Source organism: Eucyclogobius newberryi, unplaced genomic scaffold, assembly GCF_026437365.1.
Source record: "Eucyclogobius newberryi isolate DKJ021-1_F unplaced genomic scaffold, fEucNew1.0.hap1 SCAF_7, whole genome shotgun sequence".
Taxonomy (NCBI): Eukaryota; Metazoa; Chordata; class Actinopteri; order Gobiiformes; family Gobiidae; genus Eucyclogobius; species Eucyclogobius newberryi.
The window spans coordinates 30,713,391-30,728,788 of NW_027316389.1; the positions used below are offsets into that span (position 1 = coordinate 30,713,391).

The following is a 15,398-nucleotide window of genomic DNA, read 5'->3' on the forward strand; positions in this document are numbered from 1 at the left end:
TAATGTATTCATTTTAATGAAAGAAAACCACTCTTTAGGTATCAAGGATAAGATGGCTTCCTTTCAACTCTCATCCAGCAGCTTTTTTAAGGGCCCAGTTAAAAGTTGATAAAAGCAGAGTAAGTGTATCTTTTAAAGCTTTATACCACTCTGAACCTATCACGCCCTGGAGATTCATTTTCTTAATTGCAATATCAATTTCAGCACCTAATTCTATGTTTTGCTCTTCCATCATAGCAGGTAATTTGAGTGTCTAGAAGAATTTGTGTTTCTTTGTTTTGTGGTATTTTAGTGAAAAAAAATTTTGTGGAAGGTTTCAAATGATGATTGTATTTGATCTTGTTTGGTTAAGATCACACTGCAGGAGCCCAGTGATTGATCCAAGATGGGATCAGGGTTTGGAGGTGGAACAATCTCCAAAAAAAAGAAAAAAGGCCCTATTTTTTAGAACCCTTTACATTGGAACATTTCCATGGCTAAGCTTGTACCCCACCGTTAATATTGTAAAGGTATTGAATCCCCCATTCAATTCAGTTATGCTGTGCTCATATTCTGGATTTACCTCCCTAAATAATATTTATTTATATTTGATATTGCCCCATTGGACTCGAGAGATAATAAAACAAAACTTACAAATTAGGTGGAAACATGGTAGTGTTTATAATACTCGTTTTTCTAGAGTAACTATATATAAACTCGTTTTCCCATCCCATAGCTTTTAGGATTGTCTTTTGAGAATCTGCGTATGAACAGTTCAATCAAAGTTGGAGTCTTACTGGAGCCATGTAGAGACTATAGAGTTTATAGAGTAGGTTCACTCATCCAGCCGGTTCAGACTTCAGTCTTATTCATTGTTTTTAGGGCTGTGAAAGTACCTGCCGTCCAAAGAGTGGTCATGGGTCCTCAGCAGAGATCTTCTTGCCCCCCTGAAGCCTGCCTTCTTTCACTTCTGGCCTTTTCAACCAGAGGCCCCAGCTGGTTCCTGGGGTTCCGTGTCTCTTGTGTCAGGTCCTTGGAGAGCGTTATGTTCCCCTCTTTGAGGATCACTGATATTTGAGTCTAACACTCAAATATCCTGTCTTATTAGTAAAGTATTAAAATAGACTTTTAAATGTATCTGCACTGTTTTTTTTTTGGCCTTGTTTTTCCTTTCAGCTCTTGTGAAGGTATAAACCAGCCTGTGGAATCTGTATTTTAAATGTGCCATACAAATTAAGCTTGACCTTTACCCTGCAGCTTTTGTCCATGTGATAATTGTGTGTGTGTGTGATAATTGTGTGTGTGTGTGTGTGTGATAATTTTGTGCGTGTGTGTGTATATATACTATTTGAGGTCCGATGAGGACACATTTTATAGTACACATATTTACTAAACAGATCCACACTTTACCTGTCATTATTTTTATTCAATCTTAAATTACAGCAATGTTGCTTAAATTTGACACATACTTCTACTTTCTACAAACTTGTTCCTAAAAAGTGCTCTGACAGAATGGGGACAGGTTTTTAAAACATGAATGCAAAAATATTGCTAAAGCAGGCAATTTCTGCGTGTCCTTCATAAACTGTCGAGATGGCTTGTGGAATTTATTATAAAAACAGAAAACACAGCAACAAAAGAAAATAATATTCATATATATATGCCTGTAATTACTGTAAATAATATAAACTCTTGATGTTTTGTAAAGAAAAAGTTCTGTAGTGAAGCCCAAACCCCCTTTATTATTTCTTTGAGAACAGTTAAATAAGATTAGAACTTATTGTGATACAGAGCATTTGGAGACAGTTCAGATATTCATTTTATTTACACTGGAGGTGCGACAGCGGCTCTGGGTTTAGAAGTTGATGGCTTTGCCTGTAGAGGCCGCCAAGTTGGCTTCCCTGAAGGCCTCGGACACCGTCTGTGGATGAGGAGAGAGAAGAGTCAGAATAAACTCATGTTGAAAAGCAGACACCACAATAAGGGGAGCCCCAGAGGAACAGGTCCCATGACATAACGAGGCAATCCTTTTATAGAGCAAGTCTATCTAGGAAACATATAAACCAGAAAGTAATACACTTAAGGCTACCCCAAATAAATTGTCTGTTTTGCTGTAACCCGAGTCAACATTTTTCAAGTGGGTCGGTCGGTAGGCAAATTCTTATTTTTTTAACTTTGAAGGCAAAAAAAAAAAGATCAAAATTTTGCCATTTTGAGTCGGAGTGACCACCAGGGGTCAGGCTTCAACAGTCAATGATGAAAAACGTCTCGATCAACCCGATCGGGAGACTAAATTTCACGATTTTAAGACATTTCAATCGACCTTTTGTACACCGTTATCCTTTATTTTGGTAGGGAAGGCGAGCGGGGGGAACATGCGGGGGACACGGGCGCCGCCATGTTTGTTGTGATGACGCTACTGGGCGTGTGTCAATCCCAGAATGCATTGCGTAAAACACCCCGACAGAGCCTGGCATGTCCTATGGACACTTGAGTGGCACCGACCGAGGCAAACCAACTTGTTAAAGGCAATTTATCGTCATTAACTCGCGGTCCGTTTTGTTTCAGACGCATGTGGGGGACTGACTATGCAGATGCACTTGCGTTGCGCAGTTCGTTACCTTTGCTATAAGGATGAAAGATGGGATAACAAGCGTGATAAAAAATATTCAACACGGTAGTTTAGGGAAGTCTGGTCGGTGAGTCGGCGAAATAATTGAAAAATAGAAGAATGATGTTTTTTCAACAAAACGCTGATAAAAAAAAATTCAGTCTGCGAGTTTCACACTGGGTCGGTCGGGTTACGGCAAACAGACACATTATTTTGCTCAGCCTAACCAGTTTTTTGTTTTATCTCATTGCATTGACATCAAGTATCCCATAGCTGATTAGCCGCTTGTGTCTTTAGAAGTTTACCATTTGAAGTTCCAATAATTTGATCTCGTAAAATCAAAGACAACAACGTATTCTTCCAACTTCAAAATGGTCATGACAGTAGCTCCCGAAACATACGTTAAACACACGCCGCAGCAGCGGCAACATTTGCTGATTCGTTGGAAGGAATGCTGTATTAGTGTGATCCGGAGTATTTATATAGTATATATTGAAAGCCGAAGGTCCCTGCTTTACTGGCAGATGACAAACAGGTTTAATAAGGAGTTATTCAAATCAACAAATAAACAAAGGAATGATTATAACCCTTTGACTGAAATCTTTATTAAGTAAAGTAAATCTAAATCAGAACGGGGAATAATATGTAAAATGTATTAATGACTTGGACGGCCAATCTTCTAAATATATTAAAATGAATTGGGAAAAAGAGGGTCATTTTGTTTTGATGGACGAGGAGTGGGAAAATGTGTGTACTTCACAATGGAGGACCACAAAGTCTCACGTTTGGAGGCAATTCTGTTGGAAAAATGTGACGTTTTTTTTAATAACACTGTGTCAAAGTGCCCACTGCTCACAGGGAGGGGCTGAGTGCTGGAGAAACTGAGAAACCATTATCATGCGTTTTGGGACTGTCCTGTTGGACATAAATATTGGACAGAAATGAAACCGTTGCAGACCGTTTCATCCCATTAATTTTCAGACCTATGTATTTGTGCATTTGGGGCGAAAAAGGCCATCACGACCAAGGACTGTCAGTATGTCAGTATGTCAGTATCCAGGAAAGAGGAAAAACCTGGACTGAACGAGATTCTTATTTTGGTCTTGAACCTTGTGTGCCTTAACCCTTTTCTTAAGATGTGACAGGGAAATTATATGAGGGGATGAGTTGTTTCTTGTTGGCAAACAGCTGATATATATATATATATATATATAAATAATATTTTGTGTGTGTGTGTGTGTTTGTGTGCTTGTCTGTGGACCCGAGCTTGAAGGGGACCACCCGCGGAGTGTGAGGTGAGAGTTTATATACGTTTTATTTGCGCTGTAGAACCATCAGTGTGCAACTCAAAACCTCAAATCATAAAAGGTTTCAACATGATATTTACTGACAGTCAGACAGTGCCAGGGCCCTACTCCTTCTATCTTTGTGGATACGTTTTCAATCATGAGACACTTCTGCGGTCCTCGCTTGTAGCACATCTTTACTGAAAACGCCAAGTGTGGTGTCACTGTCCTTCATGCATGTGTGAGACAAATAATTGTTGCAAAATATGTTTGTGTCACGTCGTCTTAAGATTAAAAAATGTAATCTTAAGATGACGTGATAACTTCAACTGGCACATTCTGCGAAAAAACGAAAATCACACATTTGAAAAAAAAATCTTATTTTCGCTTTATCTCCGTTTGGTCCGGGCCGACTTGTGGCTGTTTTTCCCGTGGTCGATCACAAATGTTAAAAATCTTCTAGTTTACTGAGGGGAAAATACATATTTCCAGACAAACTGGAGATCGAGCGATATCTCAGGTCGATAATATTGTATTTTAGCGCATGGGCTATTGACCTTAAATCTCCAGCATAAGCCTGTTTTGTTTGAGCTGACAATTGCTTAAAAGGAAAAACAAGGCTTCATTTGAACACCTAATTGTGAAATGTGACTACGGGACTATGTGGAGGTCTAAAAATGATCTATTGATTTCCCCCCCCCCCTTATAGTACTTTTATTATGAAGAGCAGTGAAAAAGATAGAAAGTGAGTTCAAATTGTCATTTAAAGTCATATACGTTTGTGGGAAATGATCTAAATCAGCCCAATAGAATCAGAGCTTATGGGCCATCGGCTGCTCTGGATTGTAATAGATCTGCATCAGCTGACAAAAATGACAGTCCCTAATAAAACCAAATACTTACTGGATGCGCATGGCATACTCTAGCAATATCCTCACAGGAGGCTCCATACTCCATAGCCAAAGCAGCTTCATTAATAAGCTCTCCTGCCCCCTACAGGAAAAAACAGAAAACACCACCCTTTACACTCCATATACTGTATATATCAGTAAGCGTTGTGCTCTTTGATCAGTACGACATGATTCTTACAGTTCCCACGATGTGAGCTCCGAGCAGCCGGTCTGTCTCTTTGTGGCCGAGGATCTTGACCAGGCCATCCGTGTCGTTGTTGGTTTTGGCGCGGCTGTTGGCGGCAAAGGGGAACTTGCCAACTTTGTATGGGATGCCCTAAAGCAAGAAAACAGGAAAGTAAGGCCAGTCCATCTACCACTGATATATTTAAGAATGTAGAAAAAAAATACAAATGAAAGAAAACTATGTCAAAATGTATATTCCATATTAAGACATGTTCTCATGTTTTTCTAATTTCTAATTATGACTCTGGTGGGATAGAACCTGTGGCAAATATTTACCACAGTTTTACAGCAGTCAAGTGGCAGTAAATACGAAAAATAAAAGTTGAAAATTAGTAGTGCCGAGTTCTAAAACTGAATCTCTCCGTCATCAATAAGCGAAATCTAAAATACAGGGACAATTTACACACAACAAACACAATTTTCGAACAGTTTAAACCAGGGGTGTCAAACTTTTGGGCCGCGGGCCAAACATAACATAAAATGTATAGAAACAAATGACTGTATATAACCTTGTATTAGTAATTTGTGGACACTGTTGTACAAATCTGCAGCATTTGACTTTGAGTTCATATTCATATATTAGCAGAAGGTACAAGAATATACCAGACCATTCTGGCCCGCTGTCTGTACTGCACCAACTGGACTGAGCCGCTAATTTTGCATTTATTAATGTCTACGCTGCGGTTCATGTCCAACCAGGAAGTGTAATTATAAACTTTAAAATACGTTTAAGATAAACATAGATTCACGATTTCAGTGCATGTTAAGCTGGCCTCTCTTCCGGGTCTCAGAGCGCAGTTGTACTGATCGTGATTAGATGGGAGAATGCACAGAACGAGTCTGGTGATGATTTATGGACTTTATGGAAGCAGAGCAGCTTCTCAGAGCCACGTCACAGATTGAGAAAACCTCAGTTTTTTTAACGCCCAGAGGGGAGAGGAGTTTCAAATCAGTGTGAATGAGGCTAAATGCTAACTCCAGGTATGTTTTCCATAAGAGAACAATGTAACAACATGGTTACTTGGCCTTATGTTTTTGAGACTGACTTGTAACCATGCGTGTTTGTTCTAGTATCTGGTCTGACCTCCTCCTTGAGCTGCTCCTCAGTCTTGCCGATCCAGGCCACCTCAGGGTGAGTGTAGATCACGGACGGGACACAGTTGTAGTCGATGTGCACAGCACCTCCAGCAATGCCCTCCACGCAGATGATGCCCTCGTCCTCAGCTTTGTGCGCCAACATGGGCCCAGCCACCACATCACCAATGGCATAAATACTGGAGGAAATAAAGAGTTCAGAAGAGAAGTCATTTTACAGCCAATCAAAATAGAATACTCTAAAAACAACCGGTTATGAATTTAAAGTGCCACAATAAAATAGGGGGAAAACAATCATGAGCAATATTTCAACCTTTTAATCCAAAAATTCTAAAAATGACTGCTACTGTAAATGTTCAGTGTAAAAAGTATTCAAAAACCCTCTACTACACGTTTGAATTTAATATACCTGGGTACTTTGGTCTGGAAGCGGTTGTTGACGGGGATGCGCCCTCTGTTGTCCAGCTCGATTCCAACGTTCTCCAAACCCAAGTTCTGAGTGTAAGGCCTCCGACCGATACATACCAGCAAAACATCACAAGTGAGAGTCTCGTTCTTCCCTCCTGCTGCTGCCTCCACCCTGCACAACGACATGGAAGAACGCATTGTCATCCTGCCCGGTATTTAGTCATAACTTCTAGAACTCACGCCACGTCAATCTTTCCGTCCGGTCTCTTGGTGGCTCCCATGACTTTAGTGCCGAGTTTGAACTTTAAGCCCTGCTTCTGCAAAATTCGCTGAAAGTTTTTGGAGATCTCCATGTCGATGCCCATACCGCCAACATGAGCAAGAAACTCTACCGCTGTGACTTTAGAGCCTAGTCGCTGCCACACTGACCCCTGCAGGACAAAAGTAGTATAAGTGATTTACCAATAAATAATGAGTGTGTAATAACTAGAACGATGCCTACCAGCTCCACTCCAATGACTCCACCTCCGATGACGATGAGCTCCTCTGGGACCTTTGTTAGACTCAAAGCTCCTGTGGACGAGACTACGGTCTCTTCATCAATCTGGAACAAGACAAAATACATGCACGTGATGTAGATTTCCTAACAGTGTGAATAACTATACTGCAATCATACATTTTGAGAGTAATATTTATGATGCAATCATTATGACCATTAAAAACCCAAAAGCTACACATGGGACAATAAAGGATTATCTTATCTTAAATAATAATCAAATATAAATTGTTTACAAATTAGTCATACAGCAATTAAAGAGATAGATTGTATATTTTACTCATCACAATGGTTTTATGTTGAAATGTTTTTAAGATATTCATATTCATGTATTTCACAATAACATTTCCCTGGCAAAATAAATAAGTAAAATAAACATTTATGCAGTGTTTCATAGTAGAGACTATGGTGTTTCGAGTAATGTTACCGTACAAACAAAGCCAAGAAACGACACTGTTTGGAAAGGAACAGTTTAAAGATTGAATAGAGGTGTAAAGTGAACTTTCACAAATTCAGCTATTTTCCTGTGTTTTGGTTATTAGGCCCGAGCCCCAGCAGGGGGAGGGCCTATTGCTCCCGCAACGCTGCCGAAGGCAGCGTTGCAACTGTCTGACCAAACATGCGGGCGCAGCCCGCATGTTTGGTACCCCGTCGCCCCTGGCAAGTACAGTGAACTAGCCCATGCCGAAGGCATGGATCATGCATACTTACTCCTGCTATGACAGAAATAGTCAACAATTAGTGAATGGGCGTAGCCCATTCACTAATTGTTGACAACAGCAGCGCGAAGCGCTGCATTCCTCCAAAAACCCTCCTGGCATCGTCCCGTATGCGAGAATCCATGCCGCAGGCATGGGCCATGCTTGTATCTGCTCAAATCAATGGAAGTCTATGGGGAGTGGGCGGGGCATCCCGACGGAATAGGGAGTGACGAGCGCGTAAGCGCTCGTAATGATGATTCCACCCCATGGCGGCATCGGGAAGGCTTAGAGCTTTCAAACGATGTATCATTTGTTGTTATAGTAAAAACGGCTATATTGTTTTTGCTAAAAATATTATTATTATTATTATTATTATTATTTTTCTTGTTCTTCTTCAGCGCTTTGATCTCTAATTTGACCCCCTGAACATGCTCAAAAACTCACCAAACTTTGCCCAAAATTCAGAATCGGCGAAAAATTTGATTTTTTCTGGGCCATTTTTTTTTTCGTTAAAAAATGGCGCGACAGCGCCACCGACAAAAGTCAAAATACATTGCGCCTATGGGAGACGCCCCGAGGTCAACTTTGGCGTAAAGCTACGAAATTCGGGACACGCATTCCTCTCGTGAGGACGAACAAAAAAAATCATTGTGGCCACGCCCCCAGACTTAACCTATGGCCGCCATCTTCCTTTGAAAATGAAAATACGCTGTGTTAGTCATTTTGTTCATGTCAAACTTTGACGAACTCCTCCTAGGGCGTTTTGCCCACCGACTTCAAAATCGGCGTACGTCCTCTGGACAAGTGGGGCATCTAAAGTTATTCAATTTTTTGAGATACCTTTAACGGTCTGTGTGCGGCGCAGCCGCAAAGTTGGACAACTTATTTTGGAATATTGCAGATCTAAAAATTGCTCCCATTTGATCAAAACCAGTCCGATTAGGACCAAATTTGAATCAGTTGTTAAACTTTCTAGTTTGGACCAGTTTAGGCTGACGAAATTGAAATGGCCGCGATAGCGCCCCCTACAGAGTGACCTTTAAATTAACATTGAAGGTCAAAAATTAGTTTTACCAAAATTGTCTAAACTTTACCCAAAATTCTATTTTGCCGTCCCGATCACAAAAGCCAATCACAAAAATGCCTAAATTTTTACGGCGTAGTCGTAGCGATGACAGAAACCTCCCATGTTATCCCTATGGGAAAACCGCAAAATCTCTCAAATTACCACATTTTTATGTTTTACACTTCAACGAACTCCTCCTAGTGCGTTTTGCCCACCAACCTCAAAATCGGTGTACGTCCTCTAGACAAGTGGGCCATCTAAAGTTATCCAAATTTTAAGGATAACTTTTACGGTCTCTGTGCGACGGAGCCGCAAACGTTTCCCAGAATTCTGACTATTTGGCCTTCAGAGTGGCCTATAAACAATAGAGTTTTTCCAAATGACATGACATTTTGCACTAAATTCTAATTTGCCATCCTGATCATACAAGTATGAGAGCCAAAGTCATATTTTGTACGGCGTAACCGTAGCGTTGACAGAAACATCTCATGTTATCCTTATGGGAAAATCGTAGAATCGCTCAAATCACCACATTTTTACACTTCACACTTTAACAAACTCCTCCTAGGGCGATTGTCCGATCAAGCTCATATTTGGGGAAAATCATCTACACAAGCGGGCCATCAAAACTTATCCATATTTTGATTCTAAGTGCTACGGTCTCTGTGTGGCGGACCCGCAAATATATGTCAGAAATGGGAAAACAGCGAAATCTCCAAAATGACCACATTTTCACGCTTCACACTTTCACCAACTCCTCCTAGGCCGATTGCCCGATCAAGCTCATATTTGGGGAAATCATCTACACAAATGGGGCATCAAAAGTTATCCATATTTTGATTTTAAGTGCTACGGTCTCTGTGCCGTGGAGCTGCAAATATACTGTCACAAATGGGAAAAACGCCAAATCCTTGAAATGTTCACATTTATGCTTCACACTTTAATGAACTCCTCTGTGGGCAATAGCTCGAACAAGCTCATATTTGGGAAAAATAATCTACACAAGCGAAGCATCAAAAGTTATCCATATTTTTATTCCAAGTGTCACGGTCTCTGTGCGCTGGAGCTGCACATTTGACCGACATTTGTGTTAATTTGCACTGGTTAAGCACAGCATTGTACATGTCCAATGTGTCGCTGTCTTAGTTCTTAGACAATTGCGTTAGCGCCATCTCTGTAAAATGCAGAGAGCAGAGTCGGAAGGCCGGCGGCCCGCGAGGGCCGTTGGATGCCGCTTGCGGCTTTAATTTTTCTTGTTCTTCTTCAGCGCTTTGATCTCTAATTTGACCCCCTGAACATGCTCAAAAACTCACCAAACTTTGCCCAAAATTCAGAGTCGGCGAAAAATTTTATTTTTTCTGGGCCATTTTTTTTTCCGTTAAAAAATGGCGCGACAGCGCCACCGACAAAAGTCAAAATACATTGCGCCTATGGGAGACGCCCCGAGGTCAACTTTGGCGTAAAACTACGAAATTCGGGACACGCATTCCTCTCGTGAGGATAAACAAAAAAAATCATTGTGGCCACGCCCCCAAACTTACCCTATGGCCGCCATCTTCCTTTGAAAATGAAAACAAGCTGAGTTAGCCATTTTGTTTACGTCAAACTTTGACGAACTCCTCCTAGGGCGTTTTGCCCACCGACTTCAAAATCGGCGTACGTCCTCTGGACAAGTGGGGCATCTAAAGTTATTCAATTTTTTGAGATACCTTTTACGGTCTGTGTGCGGCGCAGCCGCAAAGTTGGACAACTTATTTTGGAATATTGCAGGTCTAAAAATTGCTCCCATTTGATCAAAACCAGTCCGATTAGGACCAAATTTGAATCAGTTGTTAAACTTTCTAGTTTGGACCAGTTTAGGCTGACAAAATTGAAATGGCAGTGATAGCGCCCCCTACAGAGTGACCTTTAAATTAACATTGAAGGTCAAAAATTAGTTTTACCAAAATTGTCTAAACTTTACCCAAAATTCTATTTTGCCGTCCCGATCACAAAAGCCAATCACCAAAATGCCTAAATTTTTACGGCGTAGTCGTAGCGATGACAGAAACCTCCCATGTTATCCCTATGGGAAAACCACAAAATCTCTCAAATTACCACATTTTTATGTTTTACACTTTAACGAAGTCCTCCTAGTGCGTTTTGCCCACCAACCTCAAAATCGGTGTACGTCCTCTAGACAAGTGGTGTATCTAAAGTTATCCAAATTTTAAGGATAACTTTTACGGTCTTTGTGCGACGGAGCCGCAAACGTTTCCCAGAATTCTGACTATTTGGCCTTCAGAGTGGCCTATAAACAATAGAGTTTTTCCAAATGACATGATATTTTGAACAAAATTCTAATTTGCCATCCTGATCATAAAAGTATGAGAGCCAAAGTCATATTTTGTACGGCGTAACCGTAGCGTTGACAGAAACATCCCATGTTATCCTTATGGGAAAATCGCAGAATCGCTCAAATCACCACATTTTTACGCTTCACACTTTAACAAACTCCTCCTAGGCCGATTGCCCGATCAAGCTCATATTTGGGGAAAATCATCTACACAAACGGGGCATCAAAAGTTATCCATATTTTGATTTTAAGTGGTACGGTCTCTGTGCCGTGGAGCTGCAAATATACTGTCACAAATGGGAAAAACGCCAAATCCTTGAAATGTTCACATTTACGCTTCACACTTTAACAAACTCCTCCGTGGGCAATAGCTCGATCAAGCTTTACTTTGGGAAAAATCATCTACACAAGCGGGGCATCAAAAGTTATCCATATTTTTATTCCAAGTGCTACGGTCTCTGTGCGGCGGCGCAGCAAATTTGACTGACACTTGTGTTCATTTGCACTGGATTGGCCATGTCCAATGTGTCGCCGTCTGTCAAGTTCTTTTTTTATTCAACACACAATAAGGGCGCCATCTTTATCAAGTCAAAAGCGCAGAGTCGTAAGGCCGGCGGCCCGCGAGGGCCGTTGGATGCCGCTTGCGGCTTTAATTTTGTTTTGGTGCCGTCAGCTGACTGGATCTGGGGTGATCAGTGAGAACACCTATGGGGGTAAGCTGCAGCACTGGGATTATGTCAGAGGAGGATTTAAGTTTAGTTTGGTTACCTCGTTTCTAGTTATGATTAAATTAAATGATTTAAATATATATTTGTATATGCTATTGGTTTCTGTTGTGACGGTTATTTTGGGTATTGTGCCCTTTTGTTTCTGACCCTCTCTGATGGCTGTTGGGGCCTTTCCGGAGGTCTTCAAATTTGAACTCCTGCATGAGAGGAGCTGAGAGAACAGGCAGTTTGCAGTGAGGCTGCACTAGTTCTTTCTGTACCTATTTTTCCCTCCACTCCTGCTTAATGTCTCAGCAAAATCTATGGTAAACTCATGCCAAACTATTGATTAGATTTAGAAAAACCATCAGCGGAAACATTTTTAATTTCAATTACAGCATGTCTGGGCTGCTCTCCAGCTCATGTATAGCTCCTCCTGGGCTTTTGTTTACAGAAAGCGTTCAGATACAGTACCTGAATCCCAGGGAAAGGCGTGACCTCGGAGCCGCTGGCGATCAGGATGTTCTTGGTGTTAATGACCTGCTCTCCGTCTGCTGTAGTGGCTGTCACCTGGTTCTTCCCCGTCACCTTCCCAAACCCGTTTACATGGGTCACCTGGATGGAAATGTCACCTTATATTCAGTAGAACTCTTCACTCAACTATAATGAACTGTTTTGACAAAAGAAAACGGACTTTGTTCTGTTTGAAAAGATGTGCAATTCCTCCAGTTAGTGCCTTTACTGCATTCGACTTCTGTGCCATCATCTTGTCTAAGTTCAGTGAGATCCCTGCAACTAAAGGACAACGACAAAAGAATCTTAGGCCAAACGCAAACTACACAATAATAATGCAATATCATTTTTTTTAAAAAGCAAACATTTTCCAGAAATGTTGCAACTTACCTTCAATGCCTCTGCTTTCAAAATCTTTACCGCTAGCCATGTGGTACAAGTAGGAGTTGTTAAGAAGAGCCTGGAAAACACAGCCGACACACAGCAGTGAATTCAAATGTAACACTGACAAACAAATCAAACATTAATGTAAAGTTGTGTTACCTTTGAAGGTATGCAACCAACATTCAGACAGGTTCCACCCAACGTTGCATTTTTCTCCACACATACCGTCTACAAGAATAAAATAAACAGTAATCAGTGTTGCAGAAAGGAAAATAAACGGAAAAAAAGAACATCATATTGTGCACAGCTTACCTTAAAGCCGAGCTGTGCAGCCTTGATAGCGGCGACATAGCCTCCAGGACCAGATCCCACCACTGTGACGTCAGCATCAACTGCAGATACAGAAGTTTTACAACAGCTCATACAGGTTAAGTTCACAGGAGAATATTACATGGCAGATAAGATGAACGCGCTTCTTACTTGCAGCCTTGTTTGCGTAAGTTCGGGCCGACACCGCAGCAGTTCTGTGGAGTTTGCATGGCAGCTGGTGGCCCCGCTTTTGACACAAGAAAATATTGGCAGTTAATAAGATTCTCATAAACATCTCGTTTACTTTATTTCAACAGAAAATAACTTTTCTTTCAAGGTGTCTCATCTTACAGTTAAGTGCAGTGATTCTTCAACCTGGATGCCCTCCCCAACTCAACCCTTTTTCTAGGCTTGACACAGGATAAAATAGCTAGAGACACCAGCTGAAGACAAGATTACAGAAGAAAAATAAATTCTACTTTGGCACAAAATATCCATATGAAACCAAATATGGCACAGAGATATAAACAAATCTGCAATCTGACAGTTGGACAGCAAATTCCACAAAATAAATCTGACTCTCTCCAGGCCAATCTTAAACTATAAGGATGTTAGAATGTTGTGAGGTCACAAAAACACAACCCAATAGGGCTGGGAATCACAGACACAAAACGATTATGAAATACAACTATTTCAATTATCAAAATAGTGTAAATGTAAAATATACTCAAAGAAAAGCATCTGAATATAAATCTGAATCAACAGCCCACAATATGCCATGATACTGTATCAACACATTTAGTATCATGTCGATATTTACAGGAAATGTGTATATTTTCTCTACAGTTACTTCTTTAGGTTGTTATTCCAAACCTAAAATAACGTAGCTACGCAACAAAAAGCATTTGATACCTTAGCTAACCTTGCAAGACCTTACACAACCAGATGTAAACAGGAACAGCAACAATGTCAATTTTAATAAACCTAGAGAAACGGTCAAAGGAATCAATTGATCGCAAGTTTGAACACTTTTTTGACAGAATTGACACATTTCTGAGTTAGGTTAGTTGCATTTGACCACATTAGCCCTACATGTGTGATTACAACAAAGCCAGGATCGGTTTAAAAAACGTAATCAATACTCTAAATCACTGACCACGCGTTTGCAGCGTTATTCTTGTCCATCTCCTCCGTTTGCTTGTTTGTTATATGACCAGAACTTGGCAGTAAACACAGGTCGAGGCTAAAGCTAAAGCTAACCAGGCCAGATCGTGCCTGGTTAGCCTTAGATCTAACACAAAATTCTTCAGTGTATCTTTACATGACGTGTTGAATAAATCGGACACGTATAAAACATTTCGTGGTCTTGCTTACCGTGGCTAGGAAACGGAACAACTGTGTCCAGCTCTGCATTTTGTCTGTGTCCCCTGCACAGGATGGATCAGTCACCTACAGCAGGCCGACCAGCCAAGGACTCCGCCTTCTGCGCAGGCGCACTACCAGCTCTGAGAAATATCGTCGCTGGAAAATGACGTATATTTTATTTATTATGTCAGAGCATGGATGTATTATAAAAAAAAATGTATTATAGGTTTGCAAAATAATATTCTTCATAAATTCAATAAAAAGACGGTAACACAACTATGTACATGGCGTTTCCTGTGGCATTCAAAGCAAAAGAAACGCATTACAAAATAATGAACAATATCTACCCTTCCAAATAATTACTTCAGGTACGATTCACCCGCGGCCCCAAAAGGGAACAAGCGGTAGGAAATGGATGGATGGATGGACGATTCAAAATTCAAGAAAACACTTGTACGTTCTGTGAGGGGGCATTGAAAGTACTGATCATCTTTTTTTTCTATTGTGCTGCAGTCCAATTTTTCTGGTTACCAAATACAAAATTGTATAAATTCCATATTTCCATCCTTATCAATCACATTGAATAAGGATAATATAAACCTTGGTATATAAATTAAATATAAAAAAAGAGGAACTCTGTACAAACTTAATTTTGTGTCTTGCAAAATTCTTTATCCAGTAATGAGCTAAAATTATATATACAATCTTTGAAATGTTTGAATGGGCCTAAAGCCTAAATGTAAAATATATTCCTGTGTGAAATCCCTTTGGACTCTCTTGACTCTATGCATTTTTAAAAAATGAATATAATGTATTTATTTGATTCATTCTATGTTTTCCTCAACCAAACAGTTGTAATATTATTGACATGCAGCCGTGTTGGTTATTTTGCAATTACACAGTTGTTGATGTTCAATAAAAAAAAAGATTAAATTGAACAAAAAACA

The 15,398-nt window shown here is 40.4% G+C and overlaps 1 protein-coding gene across 1 annotated transcript; it reads right to left on the bottom strand.

Annotated features, from left to right (window-relative positions):
* Positions 1-1,701: 1,701 nt before the first annotated feature.
* dld (deltaD) lies at positions 1,702-14,625 on the bottom strand. Its single transcript, XM_072434721.1, has 14 exons — positions 14,461-14,625; positions 13,258-13,333; positions 13,090-13,169; positions 12,937-13,005; positions 12,784-12,853; positions 12,575-12,675; positions 12,355-12,495; positions 7,018-7,119; positions 6,756-6,946; positions 6,517-6,687; positions 6,097-6,286; positions 4,966-5,103; positions 4,780-4,869; positions 1,702-1,900 (listed from the first exon to the last, which is right to left on the bottom strand). Exons 1-14 carry the CDS (start codon positions 14,497-14,499, stop codon positions 1,835-1,837), a joined length of 1,524 nt encoding a protein of 507 aa, XP_072290822.1. The 5' UTR covers positions 14,500-14,625; the 3' UTR covers positions 1,702-1,834.
* Positions 14,626-15,398: the final 773 nt, after the last annotated feature.

Bases quoted from the DNA above. Each gene is read 5' to 3' on its own strand.
- dld (XM_072434721.1), bottom strand. From the start codon at position 14,499: ATGCAGAGCTGGACACAGTTGTTCCGTTTCCTAGCCACG. The intron at 13,006-13,089 runs GTAAGCTGTGCA...TTATTCTTGTAG, and splicing joins CTGCACAGCTCGGCTTTAAG to ACGGTATGTGTGGAGAAAAA. The intron at 4,870-4,965 runs GTAAGAATCATG...TTTTTCCTGTAG, and splicing joins GAGCTCACATCGTGGGAACT to GGGGCAGGAGAGCTTATTAA.